Below are 22,118 nucleotides of genomic sequence, written 5' to 3' on the forward strand. Positions count from 1 at the left end.
GGTGCCTGTGGGCGGTCCACCGGAGCCGCAGGAGCAGCCGACCATCCACAGGCACGACTGTGGCTGCTCCACCAGAGCCGCCTGCCGCCACCTCCGGAAAAATGCTGCCCACCAATAATCCTGGTGCCCCAGGCGATTGCCTAGGCCACGTAAATGGAAGCGCCGGCCCTATCCCTGGCAGGTGTTTGTCTAACCTGCTCTGAAAAACCTCCAGTGATGGAGATTCCACAACCTCCATAGGTACTTTATTACCATGTTTAACTATCCTGAAAGGAAGTTTTTTTTCTAGTGTTCAACCTAAACTGTCCTTGCTGCAGTTTAAGCCCATTGCTTCTTGTCCTGTTCTCAGAGGTTAACAACCATATGCATATGTAAACATACTTAGGTCTTACAGGGATTGGTTCTCTTTAAATAGTACAGATGGATGGGATCAGGGCTGGCTTTAGGCTGATTCCCCTGATTCCCTGGAATCGGGCCCCGTGCCTTAGACGCCTTTAAAAAAAAAAAAAAAAAAAAAGGAAAAAAACTTTTTTACATATCCGGTTGCGGTCCGGGTCTTTGGAGGCACTTCGGTGGGGAGTCCTTCACTTGCTCCAGGTCTTTGGTGGCGGAGGCTCTCCACCATTCTCCTTGTATGACCTCATATCCTCCCCGCTCCTTACTTGGTCACTTTTCTCAAGTCTCTGACCTGCCTCTTCTCTGACCTCTCTATTTTTGTTTACGCTTGTCCTGTCCTACCTATTTTGAATGCTTTCCATGACACAGGTCATTCCCATTCCTTAAACCTCACCAGCACCCCTCTTTTTAACTGAACTTTCTATAAACTGTTTTGTGACCTAGTGCGTTCTGGAATTTTTATTTTTTAGAAGGGTTTCAATGTCTTTTGAGTGCGAAAGTACTAATTTTTATGAATGGAAAAGAAAACCTCCTCCAGGTTATTTTATCATTTTTTCATTGGCATTTATAAAACATTTCTGGGAAGCTAATAGTTCAGGTTTACTGTGAAGAAAGTTGTCTGCTAGCCTTCCAAAAGCTAAGGAGATGTCACTCTCTGCTTTGCTGATAAGCTCACTGTAAGGATCATATGGCATTCAATTTCTCAGCTGTAACAACTTCCTTTAACCTCCCTGGATTACCATGGAATTTCTACACTAGATATATTGCTCAGAACGATCAAGGGTCATCACAAACCCAGCATGGTACCTGCCAATCACTTGTTGTTACTATAGGTGCATGGGTTTGCAGCTGGCAGCTGTTTTTAGACAAGCACTTCAGCTGCTCGCACCTGTAACAGACAACAGACAGCTGGTGCTAGACTGAATTTTTGAGAAGGCTCTCCACCTTCCTCCACATTCATAAACTGAGCAGCTATTTTGGGCTCTAGACGTTTGCAGTCTACTTTCTGTCAGGTGAATTGGGAAATGAGCCAGACTAATTCGGACTATTCTTGCTTATAAACAAGGTCAAGCTTTTCTTCAGATAGCAACAGTTCAGGTGGCCATTGTCTTATAACACATTTAACCTAACTGAAATACCTCTTTTAATCCATCAAAGGAGCTCTGTAACGCAGGTTCCTGACTACATTTGAATATGCACTTTAACTGAATTAACTGGGTGTGTAAGTAACAATATGTAAGAAATTAAGTCTCAGATAAAGACAGGCATGTCACCAATGGAAGTACATGGCGGATTGGGGGAGAATGCCTTCTACCACCAAACAAACACTAATATAGGAGCACCCTGTAAGATGTCAAATTGTTCAGCGACAAAAGGAAGCAAACCAGTTTGACAAGATTTATTAATATTTAAAGGAATATCATGAAGTTAAAAAAAATTTCCGCAAAGTTTTACTAATCATAACTTAGATTAATATTTCAAGAGTTTTAAATATCTAGTTTATTTTTCACTTGTGCTGTTTACTACTTTCATTTCATTCGTCTTGGATGGTGGAGTTAGATTGGTCTGTTTCATTTCCTTAGAGTGATGGTAGCAACCTAATTAATTACATTCTACTACAATATGCTTCCTTTGTCACTCAGTGGATGAGGATGGGGCAAAGCAAACTGCTGAAAGTTAGGAGGAAGGAAGGAATCTGCAGTTTCCACTCCTCCCTCCCCCAGTTTGGGTTTGTCTTTTTTCCATTTCTCTACAAATTGTCATCCTTTTATGATTACCTTGAGAAGCTTACAATTTAAATTTAAAAGGTAATGTCCTTATCTTCCTATTTGCCTACAAAGCACAATGGAAACTAGTGATCCTGTATACATAAATTGTTTGTATATATTTAAAAAAAATTAAGGTTTCAAAATTAAGTATTTAGAGTTAAAAAGACTCAAGATCATGCACATAACCTTAATTCTGCCCCATGTGCACATGAATGCGTTACTTTTGAATTTAATAATCACACATTCTCAAACATACCGTACAAATTTTAAATGTTTGCGTAGCATTTTTCTATTGTATTTTCGTTCATGTATACATATGCTATTTTCAATTGTCATCATGGTCTAGCATGCCATTGATTTAGACTTGTATAAAAAATATCTTTTTCTGTAGGTATCTTAATTTAGTCAGCAGCCAACTACTACACATTTGCCTCCCAGCCAGCTGTACAACCTTCTTTTCTTCTAACATAAAGAACCTAAAGGATGTTATCAAGGCTCATTTACATAAGGTTGTAGGAAAAAGTATGTTTGATAAACAGGACACACAAATGCAGATTAAGCAGTTATAATTAAAATGATACATGCTGCTGTAACTGTGCTATATTATGATGAGAGCTTAACCATGCATCTTTGGCTTGGTCTATACTAGGAATTTACTTCAGTATCACTTCTCTCTCTCAGAGGTGTGAAAAATACACCCCCCTAAGAGATGTAGCTATACTGCTCTGACCCCCCAGTGTACACCAGCACTAGGTCAACTGAATTTTTCCATCACCCTAGCCACCAAAAAGCTGCATTACCTACGCTGACGGTAGGTACCTCCTGTTGGTGTAAGTAGTGTCTACACTGAAGCGCTACAGTGGCACAGCTCTGCCACTGTAGCATTTTAAGTGTAGGCAAGTCCTTAAAGTCACTGAAATAGGTATTTGGGTTTTTTGTGGGGTTTCTTAGGTTAAAAAAAAAAATTCAAGTGGAATTGTTTGGTTAGATTGTTTGTAGCTTGTCCTGGAACCCACCTGAGAAGAGGCAGTTTTTGATTTAGTCTTAAGTGAAGCACAGGATCTGGTCCAGGAGGTGAGTATAGCTGAACTGCATGGTAATGGCGAACACAATGTAATTAAGTTTATCATCCTTGTAGGAGGGAAAAGTGTCAAGGAAACCCATCACAGTAGCATTTAACTTCAAAAAGGGGACCTACTGAAAAATGAGGAAGCTAGTTAAATGGAAATTAAAAGGAACAGTTACAAGGGTGAAATGCCTGAAAGCTGCATGGAGCCTATTTAAAACTATATCCCAAATCATAATTAAAAAAAAAAAAGTAAGAAGACAAAAATGCTTCCATGGCTAAACAACTGAGTAAAAGAGGAGGTTATAGGCAAAAAGACACTGTAGAAAAATTGAAAGTCAGAAAGGAGCATAAGTTTTGGCAAGTCAAGTGTAAAAACATAAGGCAGGCTCAGAAAGAATTTGAAGAGCAACTGGCTAAGGACACAGAAACTGACAGCCAAAAAAAAAAAGGGGGAGGGGGGGTGGGGGGCACTTCAGAAGCAGGAAGCCTGCCAAACAGTCAGTGGGGCCACTGGATGATCAAGGTGCTTAAGAAGCTAAAGGAAGACAAGGCTGTTAAGAAGCTAAATGGATTCTTTGCATCTGTCTCCCCTGCAGAGAATGTGGGGGAAATTTCTACACCTGAACCATTCTTTTAGGTGACAGTTCTGAGGAAATGTCCCAATTGAGGGTCAATAGAGGAGGTTTTGGAATAAATTAAACAGTAATAAATCATCAGGACCAGATAATATTCACCCAAGAGTTCTGAAGGAACTCAAATATGAAATTGTAGAACTACTAACTGTGCTATTAACCTAACACTTAAATCACGCTCTGTAGCAGATGATTGGATGGTAGCTAATGTAACTGCTGTTTTTAAACAAGACTCCAGAGGCAATCCTAGTAATTACAGGCCCGTAAGTCCAACTTCAGTACCAGGCAAATTGGTTGAAACTACTATAAAGAACAAAATTATCAGACACATAGATGAACACAATATGTTGAGTCAACACAGCTTTTGTAAAGGGAAATCATGCCTCATCAATCTCTAGAACTCTTTGAGGGAGTCAACAAGCATATGGATAAGGGTGATCCAGTTGATATTGTATACTTGGACTTTTAGACAGCTTTTGACAAGGTCTCTCACCAAAGGCTCTTAAGCAAAATACGCAGTTAGGAAAGGTCCTCTCATGGATCAATACCTGGTGAAAAGATCTAATAAATTGTCAGTTTTCATATTGGAAAAAGGTAAATAGTGGGTCCACCAATGATCTGCATTGAGACCAGTGCTGTTCAACATAATTATATATGATCTGGAAAATGGGGTGAACAGTGAGGTGGCAAAACTTGCAGACGATACAAAATTACTCAAGATAGTTAAGTCCAAACTGACTGTGAAAAGTGACAAATGGATCTCACAAAACTGGGAGACTGGGTGACAAAATGGCAAATGAAATTCAGTGTTTTTAAGTGCAAAGTAATTTACATTGGGAAAAATAATCCCAACTATACATACAAAATGATGGAGTCTAAATTAGCTGCTGCCACTCAAGAAAGAGATTTTGGTGTCGTCATGGATATTTCTCTGAAAACATCTGCTCAGTATGCAGAAGCAGTCAAAAAAGCTGCTAATGTTAGGAACCATTAGGAAAGGGATAGATAATAAGACAGTAAATATCATGATGACACTATGTAAATCCATGGTATGCCCACATCTTGAATACTGTGTGCAGTTCTTGTTGCCCTATCTCAAAAATGATATATTAGAATTGGAAATGGTGCAGAGAAGGGCAACAAAAATGATTAGGGGTATGGAACAGCTTCTGTATGAAGAGAGATTAAAAAGACTGCGGTTGTTTGGTAAAGAGATGACTAATAGGGGATATGATGGAGGTCTATAAAATCATTAATAATGTGTAGAAAGTGAATAAGGAAGTGTTACTTACCTCTTCACATAACACAAGAACCAGGGGTTACCCAATACAATCAATAGGCAGCATGTTTAAAACAAGGGGAAGTACTTCTTCACATAGTCAACCTGTGGAACTCATTGCCAGGGGATGTTGCAAAGGCCAAAGTGTAAATGAGTTCAAAAAAGAATTAGATACATTCATGGAGGATAGAGGTCTATCAATGGCTATTAGCATGTAATCTTATACTCCAGGTATTCCTAAACCACCAACTGTCATAAGCATCTGGTATTGGCCACTGTCAAAGATCTGATACTGGGCTACATGGACCATTCATCTGACCAAGTATGGCCATTCTTATACTATGAGAACGTCCTGTCCCAATAAGGTGTGGAGAGAGAGATTCCCTCCTGCAAAGTTTGAGAGATGTAGCTTTTACAGAATAGGTAGTGAATGAAAGGGCTCTGATAAATTTTTCGCTCTGCTGCAGTTAGCCATTCACACACAAAGTGCAGCCTTCTGTAGTTTAACTTTTTCTGAGCTTAGTGAGAAAAGTCCTTTTCAAAATGTACTGTGCATGCACTGCATAGTGTGATTTTCATCAAGTAATCCCTTGGTCAAATCAAACCAATTTTCACAATTAAACTCAGTCTCTACTACTTGTCAATGAAAACAATTTCCCTTTTGAAATTTTGAATTTTTACATCATCATTTTTAATAATGGAGGAAATTTTCCCCCTTACTCTAACTAGATTAATTTTGAGCAAACTTAGTTAAACAAAGCCACTCACACTCATAAAGAGTGAAGCCTAGAAATTTCAGCCCAAAAGATGAGTTTCACAAAGCTTATACACAATAACAATTGGGGTGGTTTGAATGAAAACTTGAGTAAGTTTAAAAAAAAAAATAGCACTTTCTGTCACTCCAGCTATAATAAATAAGGTTTCATTTTCAGGTCAGTTTTGACCCAGTTCCCTCAAGAACTTCTACATTTAAAAAAAAATTTCTGCCTGAAATTTTGCATATGTGATCTCCTGACAGATTTTTGTGTGGGGGTGGGTAGGAGAGGGTCAGAATTTCAAGTGGATTTGTCCAGCTGTTTGAATGGTGTGTCAGAAGACAAGTATTTTACTTTTGGAAAGTCTTCTAACAATTGTTTCATTGTGTATTTCAAACAGCATGGTATAAGAATTCCAAATTTGTTGCATTCATTAGGACTCAGAACAAATGCAGGTTGAACTGTTTTGTAGTTAATGTAAAAGTTATTTGTCGTTTCTGGGTGCTATCCCAAATCTCTAGAATGATCATTTTAAGGAGGAGTTCTCTATTTTATTCACTCCACAGAAGCAGAAGAGGATGCGTAACAGAGCTTTTGAGTTCTGCAGGAATTCCTGGAGAGTCTGAAAACACTAAGTTGTACAGGGACTCTCTATAAGTTTTACTACATCAAGTTTTTTTTAAATCTTTGCCCCCAAAAAACCCTAATCAGGTTCTCAAAGTTCTAGAATGAAAAGGTTTATAAACAGATATTAATGTGAATAATAATGCTAGAACACTGTAGTAACATCAGAAAACAAATACTTAACAGGATGGGAAATTGGACTGTTGTATTAATGTAGATGGAATATACGGGCCAAAAGTGTCAAAGATGTTAACACATCCGTCACTGTCCAACATTAAACAGTGTTAAACAAGGTTTGGGGTTTGGTATACAGAGACCTCAGCCTACTTAGTACCATGACAAACAAAGGTTTCAGAGTAGCAGCCGTGTTAGTCTGTATCCGCAAAAAGAACACGAGTACTTGTGGCACCAGAAGTGGGCTGTAGCCTACGAAAGCTTATGCTCAAATAAAATTGTTAGTCTCTAAGGTGCCACAAGTACTCCTGTTCCTTTTTGCACCATTAAAAAATTTACTTTAACCATTTATTAAAGATACCGAAAAGAAGGAAAAACAGTTAAAGCATTTGAAATGTAAAGTATTAAATCAGGCTTTCATTTTAACAGGATCTCTTGTTCCCTTTTCCGTTAGCTGGAGAGATGTGTTTTTCTTAAAGTGTTCCCTCTTGTTTGACAGTCTCTTAGATGGTATGAAAGATTGTGATAACTGTCCTTTTGGGGAAAAGAGAAGTTAGGTGAGATAGGCTTGGAGCTGTCACAGCTGGTGCTGTTAAAGTTTGATCTCACAAACGCACACAACGCAGCTTCCATCTCTGGTGTTGACTGTCACTTGCAGACTCTGCTGGAAAAACAGACACAGCACATGATCTTACCAGCCACTCCAACAACTGACAAACTTTATACCAGCATTGGGCCGTTGAGCGCATAGCTTTCTGCTGCCTCTCTGGTCACAGGCTCACAGCAGTGTTGCAGAATACACAGTTTTGGTTGCCTAAACCTGACTCTTATTAAACAGGAGTTAAAAATGAGAAGAATAGGAAAGAGAAGAAATACGGTAGGGAAGGAAAGACACACACAAAGGGGATGATAGGGGGGTGTGTGTGTCAGTCACAAGCCAGATGGTATTCAGGATTTAGCCAGAGCCACTGGAGGTGGTGATATCATCTTGGGCAGACTCTAGTCAGGGCACCTCTTAGGATGAGGATGACAAAAGCATAGCTGTGCCATAGTGAAACCCGAGGTACCAGGAAGAGATAGCCATGGCAGCCATAATGGTAAAACTTGCTCCTCTCCCCCTCTCTTCAGTCAGCAGTTATCCTCCTTTGTTTCATATCCACTAATGTCCCACAAAAAGTGTTTTCTTTTTAAGAATTCCAAAAGGGACTGATGGGTGCGATATTATTTTGTCCATGAATTAGGTCTGATTTTGATTCACCAATTTTTGGTTCACTGTCTTCCAGTCCCGTGCTTTTCTTGTTTACCAGGCATAATCTTAACACACTCCTGGAGTTCTAATCAGGAGGCCTTTTTGTTTGTACTAATTCAGTCTTTGTCTCCCTTTTCCACCTTTTCTCATCAACATTTATGGTTATAGGTTATTGTAACACTTTATGAACTTTCATTCACTTTTCACAGTTGAGCTCACAATTAGGGTAAATTTGTAGGCCCAGTTATCACAGCAGGACTTCTCATTAAATGTTAGTAAGGAAATGTGTTGTGGCTAGGGGTTTATGAGCTACAGCCTAGAAAGACTGAAAGAAATTGCATAAAATAGGAATTGTCAGGCTAATTTTATGTTATGGTACGACTTTTGGATGGGAAATTTAATATGGAAAGTGTTCAGATACCACAGATAAAACCTACATCTCTGTCTAGAGTGCTAGGTCAAAATATCAGAGAACAGTTATGGTTAAGGAATCTGTGAAGACCCCAAAACAAGAACCAAAGATAGCTAATTTGGTAAAATCTTGGGAAAAACCCCTCAGACTAAGCGATTGTTAAACACTAAATTTGTTTGACACGGTGTGTGGTATAGTACTCCTCCACCGGTTTACTTTTAAAAAGGCCCATCAGTCACGTGCAAATGAGCTGTTGGCGAGGGGGACAGAAGTGTAATAAACAAATAAAATTTGTTTCTAACTTTCTGTATCTCTACAGCCATTGTTCAGTTTGTTGTTTGTGTCTAACAGAAAATATCTTTTTGGGGGGTCAGAATTCTCTGTTTGTGACAACCATCTGTTTTGCAAATACCTGGAAGGTCACCATTCAGCCTTTCTTCTTTGAGTAAGCAGTGAAGGCAAGCTAATATGAATGCTATGTAGATACGGTAAATCCAATCCAAATGACAAGAGGAGTGCCCCATATTGGAGAGGTCACTTTGACTTGCCCTACCATAATAGAAGCAGCCCTGAATGGGTTCTAAAACTAGTTCCATCTGCATCTCAACCAGGATGATGTGGATCCTGTAGAGAGGAAAATAGGAGAGGACCCACAGGACTCTGATGTGGACACCTGAACTGTATGGGGAAAACCCCTGAAAATATGTCACATAGAAATCCAGGGAAATAAAAAGTAAATTGGTTCCTTACTGAAATGGACAATACCAAGGAGTTGAACACCAAGATATCTGACCCACTTTCAGAATGCATATTCTGGTTGTGTGGGGGCAACGTCATCCACAATGTAATTACCAGAGTTTCAAAATAATTCATTGTTGTCATAATATGTATGATTAGGGGTTGGGGGAGGAGTTGGGGGAAATGGCTACAAATTTTGCTATACTCCAGTCCCCTTAAACTGCTACTTTCATTGCTGCAGCAAACAAGCAAATACTATTTCAAACAGATGTGTTAACTTTAACTTCACTTGAAATATACGATACGGTTTATTTAAAGAAAAAGATTCTGGCAAATGCAATTGTAAAAATCAGGTAATTAGACTGTTTCCTCTTAGACATTGCTAATGTGTAGTTCAGCATATTAAGAGAATGATAATCCCTCACCTTAAAACAGACTAGCTAAAAAAACTGCCTATATTTCTCAAAGTCTCTGTTGTCTGTTTTTACCTGTGACTATGTGGGGTTCTTTGTGGACAGAGGTTTTAACAGCTGATCCTCCTTTTTAAATGGTCTGAGGAGAGACGGCAGTGATGTGTGAGGGTTCATTAATTATTGCTCTTACTGATGTTTGCACAGGCAGTTGGGATCATAAATGTCAATCTGTCAGACTGGGATGAGTTCAAAAAAAACCTGATTGAGTGCCTCAGAAGCTGCCATGAAGCTAGAGATTAGACAGATTCATTTCTTTCTTGAAAGCAAGCAGCAAGGGAAGGGATTTCCTTTCTCTCTTCTTACTTTTCCTTCTCTCCCCCCATCCTCTACATTTTCCAAACACTCACCTCTCTCTCTGCTGGCCTCACAGTCCCCCGGCAACGTCAAGAAAGAGCCACAGTGATTGTTAGTGAAGCCATGTGTGTGCAGGCTGCAAACTCTGCTGTGGTAGGAGAGTGACTGGGGGACTGGGAGTCAGTTCTGACAGTCCGGGCATGATTTATTTGGAAACTATGAGGGGGAGAACATGAGTAATGAAGACAAGAACTGTGACAGTCAAGAACAACTGTGAGTTTCTGTCAGAGACAAAACAGAATTTTTAAGAACATTGCTCTATTTGTTGTTCTACTCAACTCTCCAATTTAAAACTTGCTCTACTAAATTACCAATCCTGTCTCACTTTCAAATGAGTTTGACAGAGAAGCTACAATTAGAAGAATCTGCATCCTTAGAAGAGGTAGATTAGAAAAATCCAAATTTCCCATCTCTAAATGTGGAGTTGCAGTTAGTGAAAATGGAGGACAGAGTGATGTGTTATTCTGTAGATGGCCCAATTATTTATTTTTTCCTTCTTTCACGAGAATAAGGCTTTGTATTCTTACACCTGCAATTAGGAAACAGAAAGCTCTTCTCCCTTTCTCCACCAGGCTGTATTAGAAGTAGAAACAAATTGACCTCTAAAATGAACATGAAAACTTTTTTTTTTTTTTTTTAAAAACCCTTGTCTGTTGGTCACATGCCACCTTGTTTGGTAAGAACATATCAGCACCTGAAAGCATCTGCTTTGTTATAGCCCTTGTTGATTGTTTAATTGCTTGTAATTAGAATTTACTCTTGACTTCTGGGCCGTCATCAGTTTTATCCTGTTCCTGCAGCTCCTCTAGGATGCTGTTGAGCATACTTGTCTTGCATTTCACTATCCTGTCACTAAAACTATACATAAACTATTTCCATTCATTGTCCGCTCCCTATACTTTACCGCTGCAAGGTTTCAGACATGTTTTACTTTAATCTTTTAGAAGGCAGAGTGATCTGGGGGAATGAATACCAAGCTGAGTCACAGTTCTGAATTCTAATGTCAACTCTTCCACTGACTGTGTGGGCAAGTCATTAGCTCCCTGCCTCACTTTCCTCATCCACAAAGTGGGGATTGTGCTTCCCTGCATTGCATTTTGTCATGAGGGTTAGTTAGTTTTTGTACAGTATTTGAGCATGTAATACTGTAATATAATTTCTCAGTAATGAGATAACTGAGAAACAGGCTGCTGTCCTTTTAAAATTAGGCTAAGCAACCTCTCCGTATGCTAACAAAATAGTGTTTAAACCAAGCAAGCCAGGAAGATACGATCATCTAAAAGGCTTTATTTCTAAATCTCTCATTTCTATTATGAGACATCTTATCTATATATTTGATTAGTCATTTATTAATAAACAGGAAATGTGTAATTTAATATTTGGATGTAGTTAATTATACAGTTGCAAGGCTGACTCTGGGCAGCTGTTTATCTAATTTAGGGGGAGCCTCTCCACAGGATTTGGCTATATTAACTAAATTAGACACTGCTTGGCACATGGATTTGAATTTCTCATGAAGACTTCATAATAAACCAGTAGGCCACTGTTTGTTCCATTAACTTAATTTAAAATGCAAAATTGACTGTTGAGAAGAACCAGAATGGCTTATTTTTTTCAGGGCAAAGATATGTGTGAAGTTAACCGTTTGGGAACGGCAATGTCGAATGTTGTTCTGAGTGATGAGTAGGTGGCAGGCGGTATAGTTCCTGTTACCCCCAAATATTTAGCAGTGAAGAAGTGTACTAGCGTCGACTTCATTATTAAACACAACATGAACTGGGCTACTGTTCTGTGGAAAGGAGTACTCCTAGCACATCAGGTGTATGTTACCCTCAGAATCCAGTATGCCCAGCCTAATGTTGTTAGGTATAGTGAAGGCAGTGGAATTGATGCAAGTCTGCTGCTCAGGAGTCTGGCTTAATTAGGATTCTTGGAACCTGTTCAAAGAGCCTTTGTCATGTAACAACTTCTGCATTGCTGCATAGAGGTGGTTTGAAGTAAAATGGTGCCAGTGAATCCAGAACTACGAAGATCCATCTACTCCTGAGGGTATTCTGTGCCCCCCCCCAAATTATTTTAAATATTTTAATATTTTAAAATTCTGCAGATTTTATTTGTCAAATACATGTGGAGGCTCCAGCATGGCACTGGGGAGCACAGGCCACTGGCTGCACAGAGATGGGAGATCACCATGCAGCTCTCCCCCTTCTCCCCCCCCCGCCCAATCCCACTGTCGGGATGGTCCAGGTGCAGGGGGAGTGGGGCTCATCGGGGGGGGTGGGATTTCTGAGTGTGGGGTGGTGAGGCCTGGTGGGAGAGTCTGCGTATGAGGGGGTCTGCATGCATGGGGATTGGGCAGATGGAGAATCAGCTTCCTGTAGAGGGATCCCTCTCCCTGCAGCTGAAGAGCAATGGGCACAGGAAGCAGGGGGAGGGATGGCGGGGGGAGTTTGCAGAGCTTCCTGCAGCTCTGAGATAAATCTGGGAGTGGGTCTGACCTGGTCCTGGATGCAGTGCAGGGGAAGAGGAAGTGTCATCCTCCCCAGCCCAGCTGACACTAGCAGCTGAGCCTGGCGCAGGGTAGGTGCCACCAGCTGGTTCTTTCCCAGTCCCAGCCTTTGCCCCACAATGATTTACCTCTCTGCTAGCTGCCCTGGGCACCCAAAACATACTGCTGAGAAGGGTCTCATGACTGCTCTTGTGGCTTCCCTTTGCTCCCCCATCAGAAAGTCATTTTTCTGCAGAAAAACAACACAATCTGTGGGGAATAAAAATTCTGCACATGCGCAGTGGTGCAGAAGTTCCCCACGAGTAATCATCCATTTCTCCCTCTTCCCTGCTAGATTCTGTCATGGCCTCCTTCCTTGTGGTATCTGAGTGCCCAGAGGGCAGCACACTATATGCTAGGTGTTACTACAGTCCTATATTTATTTATTTATAACTTAAGCACCAGCTACCTGTACTAAACAGATTTAAACGGCTGATACAGAAAAACAGATGCATTTAGAAATCCAGAAGGAATCGCTTTAGGTAAACGTATATAAATGTAATAAGTCGTTCATTTGTGAGCCTCACAGAAGTGAATGCGCGGTAGGTCGCCTGTATACTGGTATAAGAGGCAGGCACCTATGGATACTACACACACAGCAGCATTTGTGAACAAGAAAGTAGAGTAGTTTAAATTGCATGTGGTGGACAAGATGGGAAGTCATTGGTGCAAGTTAGAAGTGGGGTGAGATGGTCTAATTAGATGAGATAACATTGGCTGATGCATTTTGGATGGATTGGCTGGGAAGAGGCGCAATATGGATATCAAGTAAACCAAAGAGGAGGTTACTAGTAATCAATATGGAAAAAATAACAAGAGCGTGGATAACTGTTTAAGCTGTTGTGCTAATCCTGTGCAGTGGTTTTGTTACTTGTGTAATGATTTGCTTCCTCACCCCTTTACAGAGTGTTCTGGCAAAGCTCAGGGCATTGAATTTGGTGTTAAAAATATTTTCTTGCTGATGAAAACTTTATTTTAGAAAATGGTTCAGCTCATACAAATTAGACACGTTTTCCATCGTCATAATAAATCCGCAAAGACATTTTAAAATAAAGCTGCTTACAAGGCCAGGGTCCTGCCAGGAAGGCATGTTTATTCTGTATTGCTGAATGTATATTTTTACAATTGGTGTTGCTACAGTAACATGGATTTTTCTCAGACCCCATCCTACACTAGGATATTGACTCATTTCGACACTGGCTTTCAGCTGTGGATCTCCTTGAAATAGTACTGCAGATAGTTTGATTTGTAGTGTAGATGGGACAAACCCACTTTCAGGAAATGATTGAGACTTGGTTCTGCTGCAACAGCACTATTGAATGAGGGTTCCTCCCCGTTATTACAGGGCTGTAATGTTACAGCAGAGCTGTTCTTCAAAATATTGTCCACTTAATGTACTTTTTTGGAAACAAAAGCCTTTTGTTCCTGTGCAGGCAGGGGCGGCTCTGTTTTTTGCCGCCCCAAGCATGGCAGTCAGGTGCCCTTGATGACGTGGATTCGGCGGCATTTCTGCAGGTGATCTGCTGGTGCCACGCCTTCGGTGTACCAGCAGCCAAATTGCCACTAAGGCTGCGGGACTGGTGGACCTCCTGCAGGCATGCTGCTGAACACTGCCTGACTGCTGCCCTCACAGCGACCAGCAGGCTGCCTCAGGCACACGCTTGCTGCGCTGGTGCCTGGACCCGCCCCTGTGTGCAGGGAAAGGTTAACTTCAGAGGATGTGGATGTTGAATCAAGGGGGAATGTGGTTGCAGAAATGAAATGGAAGAAGATTTGATTTTTGTTTTATATACTATTTTGTTTCTAGGCCTTGGGGGGGAAAGGGTACCTCAGAATCTGACAATATTGGGAGATCGTGGTGTCTGGGAATGCCTGTGCTCTCTGAATCCTGGACTTCCAACAAGGATTTTCTCTTGCACTGTCTCACCTGAAAAAAAATGTTTACCTAACCTTTTTAGCCTGAAGGAATTCGGTATTGTGAAGAGCATCCCACATGAAGATGGCAGGTTTGAGGGTGGAAGCCATTCATCTTGGACTTTTCTATAGTGCCAATCACTGTGGTATGACAAAATGTCATGTGCAGACAATTAATTAGCTTCTCATTCTTACGATAGATACGCTAACAATTGCAGCATCTGCGGATTTACATCCTCTAAGACAGTGCATTTTATTTTTTTCCTCTACACATTTTCTTAGAAGAGGAAGTTTATATAAGTAAGGTTATTAATGGAAGTAGTGTCGTGCCTGGTTTAAAGAGAGAATCCAGGAGTGCTTTGAATCTATAGCATCCATGGGTTTAGTTTATCTTGGTGATGTGTAATCATTTACATTTAGATTGTTATCCTTGTAGAGAAAGGGAGGCACAGTATGGTGCTTTTGTATTCCGCCTTCAGTTTTCAGAGCTATAGCTAGCACACTGTGCCTTAAAGCCTCTGTTCTATCCAGCCAGGCAATAGGCTGAACTCACTTTCAGTTGTCTTTCATCAGAAGCCTTGCTCTGTTGGTTTGTGTATAGGGGGAGTAAAGTCATGTAGGAGAAACTAAATGAGTTGAAAAATGAAGCTTCCAGTTGTTTAGGATGGTGTGCGCACTACATGTGTCTGTGCACAACTAAGCTGTGGCCGGGAGGAGTTATCCAGTTCATTTCATATTCAGTATTGTGAGCCAGGAGGGGTACTTTTAGAGAACAAAGATAATTGCTCCCTTAGTTGGTGCCTGTTTTGACTGTTGAAGAATGTATATATGCAGTAGAGCAGGAAGGAACATACTGCTTGCAAGTGACCCCAGATGAGAGTAATAGACAGTTAATCTTTCTAGAACAGGACCTCAAAAGGGAGATTCTAACATTTCTCCCAAATGTTTGTTCTGAATATTACAGATTCACAGTCAGAGAGCGAGGCTTCTCCTGTGAAACGGCCACGGCTACTGGAGGACAGTAATGACAGGCCTGAGGAAACCAGTCGATCCAAACAGAAGAGCAGACGCAGGTGCTTCCAGTGCCAAACAAAACTGGAGCTAGTACAGCAGGAACTGGGATCATGTCGGTGTGGTAAGTACTGGTTGTCAATACTGTTAAAATTAAGCTTTCTAACAGAATGACATTAGGTACCATTGCATGGATGGGAAAACGTAGCAGTCATATTCAGACCTTTTAAAGATAAATTTGAGAGAGAGGATCTAGCTTTCATTGGTGGCAAAAGTTACAGTTAATACTGTCAGATAAATTTCCACTAATGCTCTGTGATTATGTAGAGCCTTCTACCAAAGGATCTCAAACCATTTAACACGCATAAATTAATGTAGCTTCATATCTCCCTGTGAGGTGGATGAATGTTATCCCCACTTTACAGCTGAAGAAGCTTGAAGCACAGAGGAGGTCAGTTGACTTGCTGAAGATCACACACAAGTCTGCTCAAGAACCTGGAGCAGAAACACAGGTCTTCCTCTGTCCTGTATGTAAATTACAAGACAGTCCTTTCTCCCTGTATAAGAATCTTATCTTTAGATGGTCTCTAACGTTCCAAAAAAAACCCCTTTCCTTTGCACTGAACGTTTCTATGCTTGATGTCAACCCAAAAGAGACTTTTTCGTAAGTTGAGGAAATTGTTCAGCTATTTGAGGTTTTTGGGGATGGGGTGGGGGGGAAGATGTTGTTATTGCCTATGCTGACCACCTTGTCTCATTCAGACTGGTCTAAAACTATTGGACTTTGGATCTTGAATTATTACATGTAAAAGGTTCTGAATGTGGTAGACACCATGGGAGAACTTAATGTCTCATCCACACAAATACAATTGTATTTGTTGTAATGTTTGCAATACACTCAGTAGACTTGGTTACAACACACACAGTACTTTTATTTCAATAGTAATTTTTTTCATGACACAACCATGAATCAGCCAAATTTATGCTTCCTGCATACTACACTGCCTAATCCTGTTGATGATCATACATTTGGTGAAGTCCGTCTACTTGTTTCATGATGCCTCAATACAGTAATTGAGTGCTCAGAGGACTTGCAAACACAATGACACCTGTGGCATGTGGACCAATGCACTCTGAGATGTCCTGCTACATAGAACTGAGAGGAAGCATTGTCCAAACTGGTTATGCAGGCATAGTTAGGGGGTCTTATCTTCACCATAAAATGCCTCCTGAAAATAAGTGCTACAAAGACAACCAGGTATGGCCTAGAACTCTGGTAAGGATGAAACATGTTTAACTCCCTGGTATTGGGTATTAACCATATATGTGTACAGAAACTATGTGGAGAATCAAACAAGCCATTAACTGCTTATACAATCAAAAGTTGTGTAGAGTCTTTAAGGGAAGCTGGTTGAAAACTCAGTTCTGGACATGCACAGTAAGGCATCTGGTGAGATTTTCAGCAAACTACAGCAGCCCTGCTCTTTGTGACATAGCTTGGTACATTTTCTCTTCCCAGCATGATGGATGCAGAAGCTGCAGCTGTTAGGCTGCGTTTGTCACAATTTGAATGAGGGAGTTCGTAAGTGCCTGCCTGAAAAATCCTCCCTAACATCAAGGATTAAGAGAATTTTGGAAGTATAAAAATAAGTGGATTGTGTAATTTTAGTATCAGCAATTTTTGCTGTATTCTGCAAATTCTAAACTTCTGTTTAAAAAATAAGTTCTCATATGAAGATAAAGCGATCACATTGGCAATCAATGTACTGTTGCCCTATCATTGCTAGTTTAGTAGAAAAGTATTTCCACCCAAACAAAAGCAACTGCAAATGTGAAAATGCACACCTTCCCCACTCTGCATGTCTCAGTGGTAGAGATTTTATTGTCTAAGCCAGTGATTCTTAACCAGTGGCAGTGTACCTCTTGGAGTATGCTGAGGTCTTCCATGGGGTACATCAACTCATCTAGATCTTTGCCTAGTTTTGCTACAGGCTACATTAAAAAGTACTACCAAAGTCAGTACAAACTAAAATTTCGTCTGGACAATGACTTTATATTGCTCTATATACTATACACTGAAATGTAAGTACAATATTTATATTCCAGTCGATTTATTTTATAATCATATGGTAAAAATGAGAAAGTAAGCAACTTTTCAGTAGTGTGCTGTGACACTTTTATATTCTGATTTTGTAAGGAAGTAGTTTTTAAGCTAGGTGAAACTTGGGGGTACGCAAGACAAATGAGACAGCTGAAAGGGGTACAGAAGTCTGGAAAGGTTGAGAGCCATGGTCTAAGTGTCTTTGCCCAGTCTGGTTAAACAAAAGTGGCAATTAAATGCCAAAATAATCACAAAAAATTGCAACATAAGTGACAATGAAGTTAAAAATTGTGTGTTGTTTTTTTTTTTTTTAAAAAACTCCTTCCCTTAGTTAGTAGTAGCTTCATGTTATTAAAATTGAAAAGTATTTAAATCAAAACCCTGGTCTACATACAGATTTTGTACCAGTATAACTATTTCAGATAGGGATGTAGTTTTTTACTGAAATGGTTACATTGGCACAGCCCTGAGTGTAGACACAATTATATCAGTTTTATGGTGCTTTATGCATAGATTATTCACTGTTCTGTATGGGAACAGCTATACTGGTATAATTACATCCACACTAGGGAGATCCTTTCAGGTTCTCATGAAGTAGCACCATAATACGTAGGCCCTACCAAATTCACGGCCATGAAGAAAGCATCATGGACCATGAAATCTGGTTTCCCCTCAGTGAAATCTGGTCTTGTGTGCTTTTACCCTATATTATAGAGATTTCATGGGGGAGACCAGTGTTTCTCAAATTGGAGGTCCCGACCCAAAAGAGAGTTGCAGGGGAGTCACAAGGTTATTTTAAGGGGGTCACAGTATTGCCACCCTTATTTCTGCAGTGCCTTCAGAACTGGGTAACCGGAGAGGAGTGGCTGTTAACCAGGCACCCAGCTCTGAAGGCAGTGCCCCGCCAGCAGCAGTGCAGAAGTAAGGGTGGCAATACCATATCATGCCACCCTTACTTCTGCACTGCTGCTGGCAGAGGCACTGCCTTCAGAGCTGGGCTCCCAGCCAGCAGCCACAGCTCTCCAGCTGCCCAGCTTTGAAGGCAGCACTGTCACCAGCAGCAGCGTAGAAGGGTAGCAGTACTGCAATCTTACCTACAATAACTTTGTGACCCCCGAACAACTCCCTTTTTGGGTCAGGATCCCTACAGTTACAACACTGTGAAATTTCAGATTTAAATAGCTGAAATCATGAAATTTATGATTTTAAAAATCCCATGACTGTGAAACTGACCAAAATTGACCATGAATTTGGTAGGGCCCTAATATACATCATGGGTTTTTAATGGATTCAACTGGATATATGTAACTGTTTGCAAATGTTTCTACTAGATTTAGGGTTAATAAAAGCTTGTTTACAAAACCTAAATTTGGGGCCAAATTGTTCTTGTAGAATAAGCCAGGAAATGAAAAGTTAGATTCTGTGCAGCCATGTGGCACATCCTATGCAATTTACAGGATATACTATTAATAACATAAATACATTTAGTCTATGCAATCAATGAGAAACAGGAATAACGAATGTTAGTACTGTGTGTGCACTGTGGTCAAACAAACAGTACTGCAGGAAGCTCAGCTGGTACATTGCCTGGCTTTAAGGATGCAATCATAATATTGTATTTAATGTGTATGTATTATAAATAAATTGCACATATGTGATGTGTTAGCATAAAAGTTTGATTTGTATGAGTTTGGGATGGACACACTACAAATAAAAAGTCCCCAGTAACTTATGCGGATCACTCCAAACTGATAAACCTCTATACTTTCACTCATCAACATGTAATCTGTCACAATTAGAGAAGCTGCTTTTAGAAAATGTTCTAGCTGAGTTTATTATTCGTCTTGTCCTTCTACCTCTAAAGTCAGGTTGCCTTAGTCAGGATGAACAAGCTAGGGTGGTAGAAAAAATAAAACAAATATATTTTAAAACTCTAATTATTTAAGATGTTGTATTACTCAAGAAAACATGATTTAAGGTTGCCATTTTGCAAGCAGTCACAACTAGAAATAGATGCTGGGTGTTTCACTGGAAAATCAGGAATACAAACTTTCTATTGGGATAAAATAAATGTGTGTCTTTGGAGGGATCTGCAGGATACAAAACCTTAAACTTGACACTGGTTCAAAACTAATGAGAGTTCTGGACCCTTTGCTAGTATAACCTTAAATCCTTGGATCCTTCATTCTTATTTGAGATAAAGGAAAAAGTGTGTTTTTGGAAGCTCCTCAGAGCTTTTTAATTTCAGATGTAGTTTTCATGGTAATATTTGGCAAAAAGCAAGCAAGGTGATCAAAAGTACAAACCATGCAGTTTTTCTCAGCAGCAGAAGAAAGGGAATTTATTGCATGAATCTCATGATTGTATGTAATCGCACACAAAATCCATCTGGAATAGAGATTAAAATCAATATAGGTTCCTTTGGCTGCTGACTAGAACAGTTGCCTTGTCTGAGATTGCACACTGGCTTGTTGCCTGAGTTAAAAGCCACTGGAAAATTCTCACTCCTTGGCAATGCATTCCACTAATTTTTGTAACCTTGACACTTGTCCTAATGAGTTACAGCCATTCGAGGAAGTGCACTGGATAACACCGCTAGTGGAAGGGGAACCTTGTACATATAGGACATTGATTAAAATAGAAAAATCTGTAGAATAACCATATCACAGGAATACTATGTGACTTTGTGGGGTGTGCCATGTGGACACAGGGGAAGCAACAAATTGAAATATTTTACAATTCTTAAGAAGCAAATTAGGAGTTATCAGTAAGCTGTTAGGACAAGCTGTGTTTTGCTCAGACTCTGCAGTGAACCACACCAATTCAAGAGAAGAATATCCTCATTGTTTTCTTTTGGAAAGCTAACTCTAGGTCCTGAAGAAAACATTTTCTCTTGCTTTCTTGAAGGAGTTATTTTAGTCACATGAGTTGGGAGATGGGAAGAAAGGGCCTTCCATTGCTCAGCTAATGGGAAACTGGCTTGGATGACAACTTTCTGTTGAATTTAATTCTGTAAAGGTGGGCCATAGTCAGATCAACAGACTTGAAGAAGCACTCTGCACAGAACTCTTTCACAAGCAAAGTTACAGACTTGTTGCTTTCAAAGTCAATTCATGTGCAAAATGATCAAAAATGAGGTAACAGGATCCATCTCTGCTCCAGAGCTGTAGTATTCAGATTTGGGACTCTCCATTTTATTAACACGGCATGGATACTGTGCTAGCTGTCAAAACAACTATGCCAAAAGAGGCAGCAAGGGTACAGTCTCCAATGGCAGCTTAACATCTCTTCAACATTTACAAGTTGTCTTTTTCCCATAAAGTCACTTGCCCCCGCACTAGAATTAACACTAAATATGAGAGAGAGGTAACTGGAATATGCATGCCTTTTATTTGAATTTGTGTGTTTCTTATCTTGTTGACAATATTTTTTTAAAAGAAAATTCTCCCAAAACGTCTGCTTTTTCTCTGGAAAGGTAGCATTAACAATGAACCCTCAAGAGACAGCTCCTCTAAAACAAAGGTGCCTGTGCTTTTTCTTTTGTAGTTACTGCATTTCCACTCTGATAACCCATGTGCTAGGGAGAGGATTTGTAATATTTGATTAGGCCATTGGTTCAACAAGTTGGGTATGCTGCCTCCAGCAAACTTGTCTGCATGCAAGATCTGATGCAATACTTCCTGCTATTATTAGGCATGCAGTGAGCAATCAGATGAGCTGTATATGCAGTGATCTCTCCCCATCTACCCCAAAGTTCTGAAGTGAGCAGTGTCTCTATTTCTGAATATATCATCCACTAAATGACCGTCTAGAAGCTCATTAGATAATGCTGTCTGCTAAGCAAACACCTCTGCAACCGATTACCTAGTGCAGATTTCACAAATGTGTGTCCTTCACAGTCTGCCCATACTCAGGAACTTACGCTTTCAGAATAACATTATTGAGATGTTTACATTCTGAACAATGTATGGCTTTACTTGCAGCAGTTTCTGGTGATTTACAAATGCTTGTAAAATGCAGTTTTTGCATTAGCTTAGAGCTTTTATGGCCTTGCTTACCAGTGTCATCTGAAATAGATATCCAGAGCTTGCACCATAGTTTTATGGTTTCCAAGTCCTAACGATATGATGCTTCAAGGCTGTTACACCTCTCCAGGTGTAATCACTCTCCTGCAGGACACAGCACTTCAGAGAACTGGGGCCAGACATGCCCTTTATACCTTGAGAGGCATCTGAGATCTTCTGCGAACTGCTCCATTGCTCCCACTGCCTCTCAGATAGACAGGCATCACCATGGATCTCATTTCATTGACACTACATGGAACTTCAGACAAATTTAACAGTGCTGTAGGGCTTTAGAGGTGGGGGCGGGGAGAAAACAATTTACTACTGAGAAGGGAATCCCAATAAAGATGCTTTAAGCTCAAACACAACATTTCTCAGCTGTAGAAAGATTTTTATATATTCACGATCTTTTTTTCATTCCCCTTTCCCTCTGTACAGCTTATTAACTGCTGACAAGAAATTCACAGCTCATAAATAATGCTTAAGAGCCATTGCTATATAAATTGAATGTGTTATGAATTGTGATGGGCCTTTTTGTAGCACTCTGTGCCTAAAG

The 22,118-nt window shown here is 40.2% G+C and overlaps 2 protein-coding genes across 2 annotated transcripts in view; one reads left to right on the forward strand and one right to left on the reverse strand.

Annotated features, from left to right (window-relative positions):
• Positions 1 to 22,118, forward strand: part of ZFAND3 (zinc finger AN1-type containing 3) — a 269,257-nt gene that overhangs the window by 222,054 nt on the left and 25,085 nt on the right. The window contains exon 6 of the mRNA XM_030557273.1: positions 15,351 to 15,521. Within this exon, the coding sequence (XP_030413133.1) occupies positions 15,351 to 15,521 (171 nt within the window). The remainder of the gene's footprint in view (positions 1 to 15,350; positions 15,522 to 22,118) is intronic.
• BTBD9 (BTB domain containing 9) overlaps positions 1 to 22,118 on the reverse strand; it is a 458,382-nt gene that overhangs the window by 23,238 nt on the left and 413,026 nt on the right. The gene's annotated exons all lie outside the window — the stretch shown is intronic.

Source organism: Gopherus evgoodei, chromosome 3 (genome assembly GCF_007399415.2).
Source record: "Gopherus evgoodei ecotype Sinaloan lineage chromosome 3, rGopEvg1_v1.p, whole genome shotgun sequence".
In the NCBI taxonomy this organism is placed as follows: Eukaryota; Metazoa; Chordata; order Testudines; family Testudinidae; genus Gopherus; species Gopherus evgoodei.